Source organism: Oncorhynchus tshawytscha, linkage group LG05 (assembly GCF_018296145.1).
Source record: "Oncorhynchus tshawytscha isolate Ot180627B linkage group LG05, Otsh_v2.0, whole genome shotgun sequence".
NCBI classification, from domain to species: domain Eukaryota; kingdom Metazoa; phylum Chordata; class Actinopteri; order Salmoniformes; family Salmonidae; genus Oncorhynchus; species Oncorhynchus tshawytscha.
In genome coordinates this window covers 11528686-11542117 of record NC_056433.1, presented here as the reverse complement: position 1 = coordinate 11542117, position 13432 = coordinate 11528686, and the positions used below count along the sequence as shown (strand labels likewise).

The window sequence follows — 13432 nt, the reverse complement described above, 5'->3', positions numbered from 1 at the left end:
ATACGAACTATACACACACATGGATTTAGTACTGTAGATGTGGTGGAGTAGGGGCCACAGGAACTAATGGGGATCCATAATAAATACAAATATCACACCTGCTATGCAAGTGTTTTAATGTCAACAATCTGTTGATATACTTACATTTCCAAACGGTTAAGTGTTCTCTGTGTGTAATTACAACTAATTGGGGCTTTTTAGCCTTAAAGCCAGCACTCTGACTTGTCTCCACTACAGTGGCGTGGACAGATAGATGGTCTAGCCACCACAGAGGACTGAGAGAAGAACACAGCCTAATGAAGTGTTGAAGAGGTATTCTTTATTACAAGGTCATCCATTTTGTCTCAATCTGTATATATTTAACCTTAAACATTGATTTTGTTGGTGAGCCGTAGAGGGCAGAATGAAATGTTTCATTCTGTCCAGTAGGTGTCAGCCCACTTACAGAGACAGGCATGAGGTCCAGTGTTTTCACAATCACATTTATTTATCATGAGAAACATAGCGCAAGGGTGTGCCTAGGCTTTGGTTTCATAATCTGAGGTGGTTGGGAGGGAAGAGGTTCTTGTAGGGGAGCAACACTTCCTCTCATCAAGAAGAGGCTTCCACTCTTTCAATGTCCTCTGAGGAAAGAAGGGAGGAGAGGACTGAGTATACTGTTAGAGGTGGGATGGTTTATACTGTACACTATATATACACAAAAGTATGTGGACACCCCTTCAAATTAGTAGATTCCGCTATTTCAGCCACACCCGTTGCTGACAGGTGTATAAAATCTAGCACAAAGCCATACAATCTGGCAGAGTAGAATGGCCTTACTGAAGAGCTAAGTGTTTCAGTCAGTTGGTCAAATTCCTGCCCCAGTCAGCTGGAAGTGCTGTTATTGTGAAGTGGAGACGCCTAGGAGCAACACAAGCTCACAGAAACGGGACCGCTGAGTCCTGAAGTGCGTAGCTCGTAAAAATCGTCTGTCCTCGGTTGCAACACTCACTACCAGTGGTTTGTCGAGATCGGTGTGGAAGAACCTGACCACAACACCATTGAACACCTTTGGGATGAATTGGAACGCCGACTGCGAGCCAGGCCTAATCGCCCGATCTCACTAATGCTCTTGTGGCTGAATGGGAGCAAGTTCCTGCAGCAATGTTCCAACATCTAGTGTAAAGCTTTCCCAGGGGAGTGGAGACTTATAGCAGCAAAGGGGGGACCAACTACATATTAATGGCCATGATTTTGGAATGAGATGTTCGACAAGCAGGTGTCCACATACTTTTGGTCATATAGTGTATACAGCGTTTACTATGAATGCAGTCTCCTCTAATGCGGGAACATTGCCTTTAAATTTCAATTGCGCTGTTGAATAGAGCCCTTTGTGTGTCACCATGGCAACAACTGTGGACACTTATGTCCTTACCTGACTGCGGGTCGGTGTGGGGGTCCACCTCCTGGTCAGCCACACCCAGCCTCTGTCTCAGGGAGTCCAGAGTGCGAGAGGGGAGTTGATCCGAGATAGACTCCAGGTAATTCAGCACGTAGGGGTCAGCATCGGTCAGTACAAAGCGGTGTCTGAAAACTGAGGGAGGGTAGGAGGGAAAAGGGACCATAAGAGTTAGATGGTTGTATTAAATGTGAAATTCGGACCTGAGACACTCATGCACTGAGGCAACAGGGTCTATAGAACAATATCACTGCTCTTCACCAGTGAAATACATGTGTTTGTGGTTGGAAGAAGGTTCTGATCCAAATAGACTGAAATGTCAATGAGGCTAGAATTAAACCTGGTCTCAGATCTGCCCCATCAATGACTATATGAGTTGGGAAGACAGCACAAACAGATCTGGGACTAGACTAAACTTTATAGGAGCTACACTACATCTCCTCCAAGCTAAAACATCTCTGTGAACAGAACAACACTAGGAAGCCTACCCTCCACGGTGTCTCCGATGGCAAAGTCGGCCGGGCCATAGAACTCAGGCTTGTCCACGGTGCAGCCCGGCTTGGGGATGCGTGTCTTTTCCAGGAACTGGCCGCTGATGATGCCAGAGTTGCGCGTGGACTTCTCGAAGATGCTGATCATATCACTGGACAGGAAGTAGGAGAAGATGAAGAGGCGGCCCTCGTCCTGGGGATTCTGGGAGTCCTGTGATAGAGCGAGACGGGATGAAAGAAAATTAAGATGCTGATTGGTTACACTCAAAGGGTGACTGTGATGTCAGAACTAGCATGGAAACATGTTTCTCAGGGGTTGTCATGGCCTACTGGGGTTCAGTTTCAACGTCTTGACCAGTGATACTAATAGCAGTCTTGAGTAGTGTGAAAAGGGTATTACAGCAACCAGCTTCCCAGAGCCCCAGGTAGACCTCTTTCTCCTAACCCCCCTCACCATCCTGGCAGCGTAGCGCAGAACTTTGTGGTCATTCTCCAGCATCTTCATCAGATCCTTCTTAGGGGGCTCAGGGATCAGAGACAGGCAATTCTGAAGGGAGTCCTCCAGTGAACCAAAACCATTGTAGGGAGGAACCTGTAGAGGGAAAATAGGAAAGGTGAGGGGATGTATGTGACACAGAAACAGGCAACCTCTCATACAACTGGGACTGACAGACTGACGAACAGATAGAACCACCCACCCACGAGGGAGAGGATATGGGGTGTAGAAGTAGGCATGGGCAGAAAAAAACACCATCCCTTCCACCCACCCACCAACCAACACTCCCTAACTCCACCAATCCAGTCCTTTCACCTCATGCCTGTCATGCAGCTCTGTGGTCTTCTTAACCACAGGTTTGGGTTTGAGCTCCAGGTCGGGGTGGTTCTTCTGGTAGTAGGTCTTGGTGAACTCGTCACAGTCGTAGAGCAGGAAGCGCCGGCCCATCAGCTGCAGGGTCTCGCCCACCTGGAAGTCCTTGGGCGAGTAGTACTGGTGCACCTCCTGGGGGGACACCTCCAGTACACAGCTAGGGAAGGGCTCTGGAGAGGGGAGGAAGGACATGGGGACTGTTGTATAGTCATTAGGAGGACATGGAGACTGTTGTATAGTCATTAGGAGGATTTGGAGACTGTTGTATAGTCATTAGGAGGATATGGAGACTGTGCCCTCCCTCATTTTGTATAGTCATTAGGAGGACATGGAGACTGTTGTATAGTCATTAGGAGGATATGGAGAATGTTGTATAGTCATCAAACACAGTTGATAGCTGGAGTGCTGCAGAGATGGTTGTCCTTCTAGAAGGTTATCCCATCTCCACAGAGGAACTCTGGAGCTCTGACAGAGTGACCATCAGGTTTTTGGTCACCTCCCTGACCAAGGCCCTTCTCCCCTGATGGTTCAGTTTGGCCGGTTGGCCAGCTCTAGGAAGAGTCTTGGTGGTTCCAAACTTAATTTAAGAATGAGGGAGGACACTGTTCTTGGGAACGTTCAATGCTGCAGAAATGTTTTGGTACCTTTCCCCAGATATATGTCTCGACACAATCCTGTCTCGGAGCTCTAAGGACAATTCCTTTGACCTCATGACTTGGTTTTTGCTCTGATATGCACTGTCAACTGTGGGACCATATATAGACAGGTGTGTGCCTTTCCAAATAATATCCAATCAATTGAATTTACCACAGGTAGTCTCAAATCAAGTTGTAGAAACATCAAGGATAATCAAAGGAAACAGGATGCACCTGAGCTCAATTTCAAGTCTAATAGCAAAGGGTCTGAATACTTATGTAAATAAAGTATTTCTGTTTTTACTTTTTATACATTTGCAAAAATGTCTAAACTTGTTTTCACTTTGTCATTATGGGGTATTATGTGTAGATTGCTGAGGATTTTGTATTTATTTAATCCATTTTAGAATAAGGCTGTAATGTAACAAAATGTGTAAAAAGTCAAGGGGTCTGAATACTAACATATAAACTATCATTCAAAAGTTTGGGGTCACTTACAAATTACCTTGTTTTTGAAAGAAAGGTTTCTTTAATCAGCACAAGTTTTCAGCTGTGCTAACATAATTGCAAAAGGGTTTTCTAATGATCACTTAGCCTTTTAAAAGTATAAACTTGGATTAGCTAACACAAAGTACCATTGGAACACAGGAGTGATGGTTTCTGATAATGGGCCTCTGTACGCCTATGTAGATATTCCATTAAAAAAATCATATACAATGCAGAAAATTGTACAATGTAAGAAAAACCCTTGAATGAGTAGGTGTGTCCAAACTTTTGACTGGTACTATATATATATATATAGAATAGTGAAGACATCAAAACTATGAAATAACACATATGGAATCATGTAGTAGCCAAAGAACAAAAACAAATCAAAATATATTTTATATTCTTCAAAGTAGCCACCCTTTGCCTTGATGACAGCTTTGCACACTTGTAGCATTCTCTCAACCAGCTTCATGAGGAATGCTTTTCCAACCGTCTTGAAGGAGTTTCCACATATGCTGAGCACTTGTTGGCTGCTTTTCTTTCACTAGAAAAATGCTTGCCGACAACAGGCCTTACCTGTTTTGATGTTCGTAGGCTGCAAGGGAAGGGGTCCCAGTCACTGTTGGGCTCTCCCAGCATTAATCCAGTTAGATCACTACACAGAGAAACTAGTGCCGATAGCTAAAATAATTGTGAGACTTACTGCAGTCTGGTTTGATGTTCTTGGGCAGCCTCTGTCTGCGTAGCAGCACAGGGAAGGGGTCCCGGCCACTGTTGGGCTCATGGACCTCTCGGATCTCCACTGAGTCATCCACCAGATAGTACTGGATTGTCACAGGCCTGGCCTCCCCGTACAGAGAGTCAGTGTGGTCCCACAGCGCAAAGAAACGCAGCACCTATTGATACAGATGGCCAGAGGTCAAAGGTTATAGAGAGAATAAGATCCTGCTGAGGTCATGTTTAGCCATATAAATAGTTACGTGTGTTTAAATCCTTTGAGTCCTTTGCTTAGACTTATTTGAATACAAATCGTGGTAAAATGGTACATGACTAATCTATAGGAACATTATACTTTCAGTGAGCTCCAAAGGTATTGGGACAGTGACCCATTTGTTGTTGTTTTGAAATGATACAATGACTATGAGGTTGAAGTGTAGACTGTCAGCTTTAATTGGAGGGTATATCAGATAAACTTTTAGAAATTACAGTACTTTTTGTACATAGTCCCCCATTTTACTGGACCAAAAGTTTTGGGACAAATTCACTACTGTGTATTAAAGTAGTCAAAGTGTTGTATTTGGTCCCATATTCCTAGCACACAATGATTACATCAAGCTTGTGACTCAGCAAATCCATCCAAGAAGTTTAATTTGTTTAGGTTGTGTTTCAGCTAATTTTGTACCCAATAGACGGATCAAAATACCCTCAAATGAAAGCTGACAGTCTGTACTTTAACCTCATAGTCGTTGTATAATTTTCAATCCAGTGCTGGAGTAGAGCCAAAACAATAAAACATTTGTCACTGTCCCACTTTTAGAGGTCACTGTGTATCAATGTAATGCCAATGCTGGAGATCAAATATATTCAGCAAAATATTTGATGAAGTGCATGGGAGCATTGAATGCAAGGCTGACATAGGAGACGAATGTCAGACAATGACATCGTGCCTCATATCGACCAACAGATAATATCCATATGGGAGGCATGTAGGAGTCAGGGCAACTAAGTACAGCCCGCTCACCTTGCGGTCCATGGTGAGGAACTGATGGAGGCGGTCAAAGACAGATGGGGTGATGTAGGAGCGTCCAGCCTGGGTGCGCCGCTGAATGTACGGGTCGACCGGGGTCGGCTCAGGGTCGTTCAAAACCAGACCCTCGCTCTCCATGAAGTCCTGACCACATGAGACACAGTACAGAGTATCTACTATAGCATAGATACAGATAATAAACATACCACGGAGCTGGAAGTATTCAACATAGAACATGAAAAGTAAAAAATTTAAAAAACACAGTGAGGAAAACAAGTCTGTGATGTGTGTGTCTAACTGACTATGTGTCACAGTGAGTGAGATGTTTTTTTCCCGTGTGTATGTGTCACTTTGTGTTTGTGTTTACCTACAGAACAAATCAAAGGTTTGGACACACCTACTCATTCAAGGACTTTTCTTTATTTGTACTATTTTCTACATTGTAGAATAATAGTGAAGACATCAAAACTATGAAATTACACATACAGAATCATGTAGTAACCAAAAAAAGTGTTAAACAAATCAAAATGTATTTTATGTTTGAGATTCTTCTAAGTAGCCACTCTTTGCCTTGATGACAGCTTTGCACACTCTTGGCATTCTCTCAACCAGCTTCACCTGGAATGCTTTTCCAACAGTCCTGAATGAGTTCCCTACAGTACATATGCTTAGCACTTGTTGGCTGCTTTTCCTTCACTCTGTGGTCCAACTCATCCCAAACAATCTCAATTTGGTTTAGGTCGGTTGATTGTGGAGGCCAGGTCATCTGATACAGCACTCCATCACTCTCCTTCTTGGTCAAATAGCCCTTACACAGCCTGGAGGTGTGTTGGGTCATTGTCCTATTGAAAAACAAATGAGCGCAAACCAGATGGGATGGCGTATCGCTGCAGAATGCTGTGGTAGCCATGTTGGTTAAGTGTGCCTTGAATTCTACATAAATCACTGACAGTGTCACCAGCAAAGCACCCGCACCCCATCACACCTCCTCCTCCTCCTCCATGCTTCACAGTGGAAACCACACATGCAGAGATCATCCGTTCACCTACTGTGCATCTCACAAAGACACGGCGGTTGGAACCAAAAATCTACATTTTTGACTCATCAGACCAAAGGGCAGATTTCCACCAGTCTAATGTCCATTGCTCATGTTTCTTGGCCCAAGCAAGTCTCTTCTTCTTATTGGTGTCCTTTAGTAGTGGTTTCTTTGCAGCAATTCAACCACTAAGGCCTGATTTACACTGTCCCCTCTGAACAGTTGTTGAGATGTGTCTGTTACTTGAACTCTGTGAAGCATTTATTTGGGCTACAATCTGAGGTGCAGATAACTCTAATGAACTTATCCTCTGCAGCAGAGGTAACTCTGGGTCTTCCATTCCTGTGGCGGTCCTCATGAGAGCCAGTTTCATCATAGCGCTTGGTTTTTGCGACTGCACTTGAAGAAACTTTCAGAGTTTTTGAAATGTTTCCATATTGACTGACATTCATGTCTTAAAGTAATGGTGGACTGCCGTTTCTCTTTGCTTATTTGAGCTGTTCTTGCCATAATATGGACCATAATATGGTCTTTTCCCAAATAGGGCTTTCTTCTGTATACCACCCCTACCTTGTCACAACACAACTGATTGGTTCAAATGCATTAAAAAGGAAAGAAATTCCACAAATTAACTTTTAACAAGGCACACCTGTTAATTGAAATTCCTTCCAGGTGACTACCTCGTGAAGCTGGTTGAGAGAATGCCAAGAGTGTGCAAAGCTAACCGGTGCCTGTATATAGCCTCACTACTGTTATAGCCTCACTACTGTATGTATCCTCGCTACTGTTATTTTTCACTGTCTTTTTACTGTTGTTTTATTTCTTTACCTACCTATTGTTCACCTAATACCCTTTTTGCACTATTGGTTAGAGCCTGGAAGTTAACATTTCACTGTGAGCGTTACACCTTACAACTTTGATTTGAATCTGTCATCAAGGCAAAGGGCGGCTACTTTGAAGAATCTGAAATATTAAATATATTTAGATTTGTTTAACATTTGTTTGGTTACTACATGATTCCATGGGTGTTATCTCATTGTTTTGATGTCTTCACTATCATTCTACAATGTAGAAAATAGTCAAAATAAAGAGAAACCCTTGAATGAGTAGGTGTGTCCAAACTTTTGACTGGTACTGTATGTGTTGGTATCCTAGTGTGTGATAGATAATGGGTGTGATGTGTGAGTGTGTATCGTATCTATTTACCTGTGTGTAGCTGTCACAGTGTGTGATAGATAATGGGTGTGATGTGTGAGTGTGTATCGTATCTATTTACCTGTGTGTAGCTGTCACAGTGTGTGATAGATAATGGGTGTGATGTGTGTATCGTATCTATTTACCTGTGTGTAGCTGTCACAGTGTGTGATAGATAATGGGTGTGATGTGTGTATCGTATCTATTTACCTGTGTGTAGCTGTCACAGTGTGTGACGCGGTAGACGGTGCCGTACACTACCAGGTCCATGCCCACGTTGAGATCTTTCCAGTGGTAGTGGTCGCCGCGGTCGTTCTTGGGCAGCCTCTGGCGCTTGATCAGCTTGCCCTGCGGGTTCGAGGAAGAAAGGATTCACACATCAAAAATAGACTCAATCATATCTCCTATCCATTTTGTCCTGGAAGAAAAACCCCAACCATCTTCCAAAATCATTATTTAGAATGTTGCAGTGTGTTAGTTCACAGGGCAGCTGTCTTTACTAGAGGAAAATGTCAAAGGTCAAATTAAACTTAAAGTGGAACTTACAGCGTTTTAACCACGTTGCAGATATGAAACAATAATATCAGTCAAAAATATCAAATTCCCATTTTATGCTACAAAAGCAACTTTATAAGAGGTTTTAAAAATAGGTTCCATAACGTACACTAAGTTATTTGTGGCAGAATAGATGGATGCAGTTCAATGCATGATTCATATAATTCACCAATACATTTCTTGGTAGTCCAAAACATATGGCTATCAGGTTGTAAATCCCAGCTGGCCTGATACATTGTTTGCTTCCTCCATTTGGGATTCACTGTTTCAGTATTTTCCACAAAAACGGACGAATGTAACTAAGGCTGGGAATGTCAAAACAATCAAGGGCAATGATCACAAGTCAGTCATCACATGGCTAATAGGCTAGTGTATCTATTAATATAGCAACAAGCTAAACACACAGAGCCTAACATTAGCTAAATAGCTGCTAGGAGGATGCCATGTCATGTCATTGGAGGAGTGGGTGAGTGGTTGACTTTCCCCACATATCATTCTTTGGTGGCTATACACAGCTAGAGATGTATGAGTCATTTGGTTAGCTAGCAAGAACTTGTCCAGTTAGCATATCTCTTGGGTTCGCAAATTCAATCTGGCGCTCTATCTTTCTATCTACGATTTCAGAGCTCTCTCATCTGTGTGACAGAGCACAGAACAACTGATGAATTTACAAACGCGCAACATCTGCTGAATATGACCAGTGTCAGTAAACGCAGGCAAAGAAAGTAATAGTTAGTCACCTTGCTCTAGATAACATGTAAACAGCCTAACCAGCTCTGCTAGGGCAAGTAATATGGTCAGAGTGAGGCGTTCTCTCATTTGTGTCTGGAAGTAGCTAGCTAGCCAACTTTAGCCAGTTATCTTTGGGTGCTTGGTTGGGACAAGTGTGCATTGTTGGCAGGCAAGCTGCAGAAAGACGAGTAGACTACAATTCCCCATCGTTTATCAGTGCAAATTTGATGGCCAATTAACTGAAACAGTTTGAGAAGGTTTATCTAATGTTCGCCCGTCAGATGTTAGCTCATCTTTCTCAGGACAACAACCACCCAATCCACTACCTGTTCACCCTGCTATCATCCAAAAGGCGAGGTCAGTACAGGTGCATCAAAACGGGGACCAAGAGACTGAAAAACAGCTTCTGTCTCGTCCTGGACAACGTTTGTATTCGGTTGTATTTACTGCAGTGTCTATTAATTAGTATAAAAGATATGGCCGCTGTTCCCACTCTATATTGCTATAGAATTTTCACAAATGTCTTAGTATACGGAATTCCCAAACATTCTAAGAATTGATAAAAAGTAGAAAATTACCATATCTAAGTGCTCGCTTGTCAGAATCTTTTTTTATAGGTGTTATATTCTTTCTGGGGGTGTATATGAACAGATTTTAAAAACTTTAAGTGGACGCTAAGATTCTTATCTCCTCTGATCTTCTTTGCCTACCTGTGGTATCCCAGAGTTCTCCACCACCGGTTCTATGATACACATGCTGTCGTCCTCCAGATAGTAGTAAAGGACCACAGGGCGCACGCGGTAACCCTCCTGGGGCGAGTGCAGCACCTCCTGCTGGAAGTAGCCATAGAAGCGCAGCACCTGGAAGAGAGGAAATGGGAGTGGGTGAGGGGAGGAGAGAGTGAAAAGGAGGAGAGGCGAGGGAGGAGAGAGGGGAGAAGAGGGATGAGAGGGAGAAAGCAAGGGGAGAGGACAGATCAGTGTATTCCTCTGCCTGGACACTGTTCTGTAAAAACTTCAGAAGATAATGATAGAATTTCATGGTTCCCCAGCCTGAGACTATTGTAGCCTACCTTCTTGTCATAAGCGACATGAGCAGGGATGACGTCCAGAGCTGGGCTGTAGTGGGCGGTCCCATAGGTGAGAGCAGTCTGATTGGAAAACTGGTTGATCTCACTCTGGGTCAGCTCACTGGACAGGAGAGGGGCTTGTCCGATGCCAACCTTGGGCCGGTGCGGCAGGGCATAACCATTCTTATAGGACAGGGTTTGAGGACGATGGTGAGCTGACTTCTAGACAGAAATATATTTTAAAAATTAAGTGTTAAGGGAGGTATCAAGGATGTGGTCAGTACAGCATTGATAATCAGGAAAATATCAATTTTGTCTAGGTCAGATTAATAGGTCTGTTCATTGGCATAATGCACTTCTCCTCCACTACTAACATAAGAATATAGTTGAAGAATCCACCATTGGCCCTGGACCAGAACTAGTCCGTTTCTATGAATTGAGGATAAGCAGAATTTCACAGGTAAATCAATCAGAAAAAGCAGTGAAATCAAAACCCTTTATAAAAATGTAGTTTTTGGACTTTTACTTTGACTGTAATGCTCGTCAAAATAGAGGAGTCAAATAATATGCTTGGTATGTTGACCTTAGCAGCAGAGGTAGACAGCTAAAATTGTTAGCTATCTACATATGATTAAATTTGATAAAAATTAGTCTCTCTGTTTGACTGAGTTACATTAGGCTACTTAACTGCAACGTGATACAAGTTGCAGTGTAAAACCTGTGCAGTTTATTTCTGCAATAGCTCGTTTCATGTGTATCACGTTGCAGTTAAGTAGCCTAATGTAACTCAGAGTAAATGCTAATAAAAAAAAACTTGAATCATATGTAGATAGCGAACAATTCGATGAACTAGTTGACAAAATAGGACAAATTGCACTTTTATGCTATAGCCATTTGTCATTTCACACTGCCTGAGCCACATTCCAAAGCATGAGCTTGATGGATAATAACTTTGTTGTAATCGAACACCGACGGAAACTTTTGTAGCAAACTATTCAAGTGTAGCTTTCAACGTGATACATTAAAAAGTCAGATACATTGTTGCAGGTTTACTTGACCTGGCTCAAAAAGAAACTAAATGACCTTACCGTAACATCCCGAAAGGTGTTTCCTGGCAAAAATGGCAAGCCATGTCCCGTGTTGATCGACATAGCTTGTAAATACTCAAACGTTCAAATAAGTATTTTGAACATATAAATAATGGACAAATACTGAACAGAAACTATAAAGGTTTAGCTATCAGGCAATTAAACATTATTTATAGTGTAACTGTGGTTTAAATTAGGCCGAGGTGACCAAGGAAACAGAGGATAGTATCAGTTGTCATGGGGAAATATAAACAAAACGTCACTCAAAGAAAATACGCGAAATTCGCATGTCTCGCCGCCAGATGGCGCGCAATCTTCATGATACACAACAGTAATAATGGGAATTAAATATTTGTGGTAGATTCACATAGGTACAAAATAAAACAACCAATGAGTCAAGATTTTATTTTCAACACAGTTTATTCCAAGCAAAGGAGTCATATTTTGGTCTCACCAGCTATTGCCATATTGTTTTGTCCCATTGAAACGCAACAGCTTTTTCAATATAAAAGCATTTAAATGATTGCAGTTGAAGTGAAGATTATTCACTGCATTCTCAACTCCCCTCTCAGTCAAGAAAATCCCAAACTTCTTATAATAAACCATGATACCTATAGTTCAACCCAGTGCAACAGAACTGGATGAATATAACTTATATTAACAACATGGTCATTACAATAAACCTGACAGATAGCCCTATGGTGTCCCATGAGGGACAACACTAGTCTTGCTGCCCACAGTAATAATTTGGAAGCTATTTCACTGGTAGACAATTGAAGAGATTGTGTTCTGTACTGTACATACATTCCTACATGATAACAAGTGCAATGTATTTGAAAAAATGTACATAGATTTTATCCATTTCCTAGCTGATCCTAGATCTGTTTTACTGTCTTATCAAGTCTTTATGGCCATTGGCATGACACAGCACAACATTATCTGGGACCTGCCTCACCATTTAAACATGGACAACACACACAAGCCAGTTTGACAAAGTGAGAAACATAACATGAGAAACATGGAAATAAACATGATTGGAATTGATTGTTTCATAAATTCATAATGATTGGTTGACTCAGGTGACTGGGGTTTTCTTTTCCACCAATATACATCCTTGTTGCCAGATAAGGCACTGCACTGTGAATATTATAACATATAAAAAAACAAGCTTATTAAATCACTTGACCTCTGAGTTTACATTGTATTTTTTTTATATATATATTTTTTATGCTGACACATCTAGAGCATTATACTGGGCCTGAATTCATAAAGTCTCAGAGTAAGAGTCCTGGTCTAGGATCAGTTTAGCCTTTTAGATCATAATGAACAAGATTACATGGACAGGGGGAGGGGTAACCTGATCCTAGATCAGCACTCATACTCTTGAGACACTTGCTAAATACAGGCCCTGATCCCCTTCTTAGGAAGCAAATAGAAACGACTATACACAGAAACACTAGGGGTTCTGTCCAAAATGGCACCCTATTCCCTATGTAGTGCACCACCTTTGACCAGAGCTCTAGCCAGAAGTAGTGCACTATAAAACAAATAGGGTGCCATTTTGGACATACACCTAGGATTGCATCCCTGAGGTGCCAGACAAGCTTCAATCGCCACAGTATAAAAATATTTCATAATAATAACTGTAAAGAAAAAAAATACACAATAACAAAAAAAACTTTAAATATTATATAAAATACATTTCATAAAGGGTTTGAGATGAATTCCGAAAAAAAAATAACATTTTGAGTTCAAAGTTTAAAAGGCAGCGTCGGTTGAACGTGGTCATTTCCCTCTTAAGTGTTACGCTGTGCATTTCACTGTAAGTGCTATGCCTCTCCGAAAACCATTCACCCATTTAAATACTGAAGGGTGAGTGAGCATGAAGCAAGCTGCCCAATTCTCAGTATCCACTAGGCAACAGTGGAGTAACATTAGCAACTGTCCTTAAATCACCTTTCAGGCTTTACAGCCTAAGTATCCCAAGATCCTCCACTTCAGAAGGGTGTGAGGAGGTCAAATGCGAGGCTGTGCAGTTAAATGACCTTCCACCTTCAGCCTCCACCAATGACAGGCGGGCTCCGGGCGAG

General features: G+C 42.1%; 1 protein-coding gene across 2 annotated transcripts; it reads right to left on the bottom strand.

The window, feature by feature from the left end:
- Window positions 1–299: 299 nt before the first annotated feature.
- Window positions 300–11598, bottom strand: efhc1 (EF-hand domain (C-terminal) containing 1). Of its 2 annotated transcripts, none has more exons than XM_042321466.1 (11): window positions 11343–11598; window positions 10258–10473; window positions 9896–10045; window positions 8109–8246; window positions 5663–5812; window positions 4625–4817; window positions 2741–2967; window positions 2384–2521; window positions 1927–2140; window positions 1415–1573; window positions 300–623 (listed from the first exon to the last, which is right to left on the bottom strand). In XM_042321466.1, exons 1-11 carry the CDS (start codon window positions 11403–11405, stop codon window positions 592–594), a joined length of 1680 nt encoding a protein of 559 aa, XP_042177400.1. In that variant the 5' UTR covers window positions 11406–11598; the 3' UTR covers window positions 300–591. The 2 variants fall into 2 exon arrangements, with proteins under 2 accessions (XP_042177400.1, XP_042177399.1); XM_042321465.1 differs by having other exon boundaries at window positions 10258–10476; window positions 11343–11597.
- Window positions 11599–13432: the final 1834 nt, after the last annotated feature.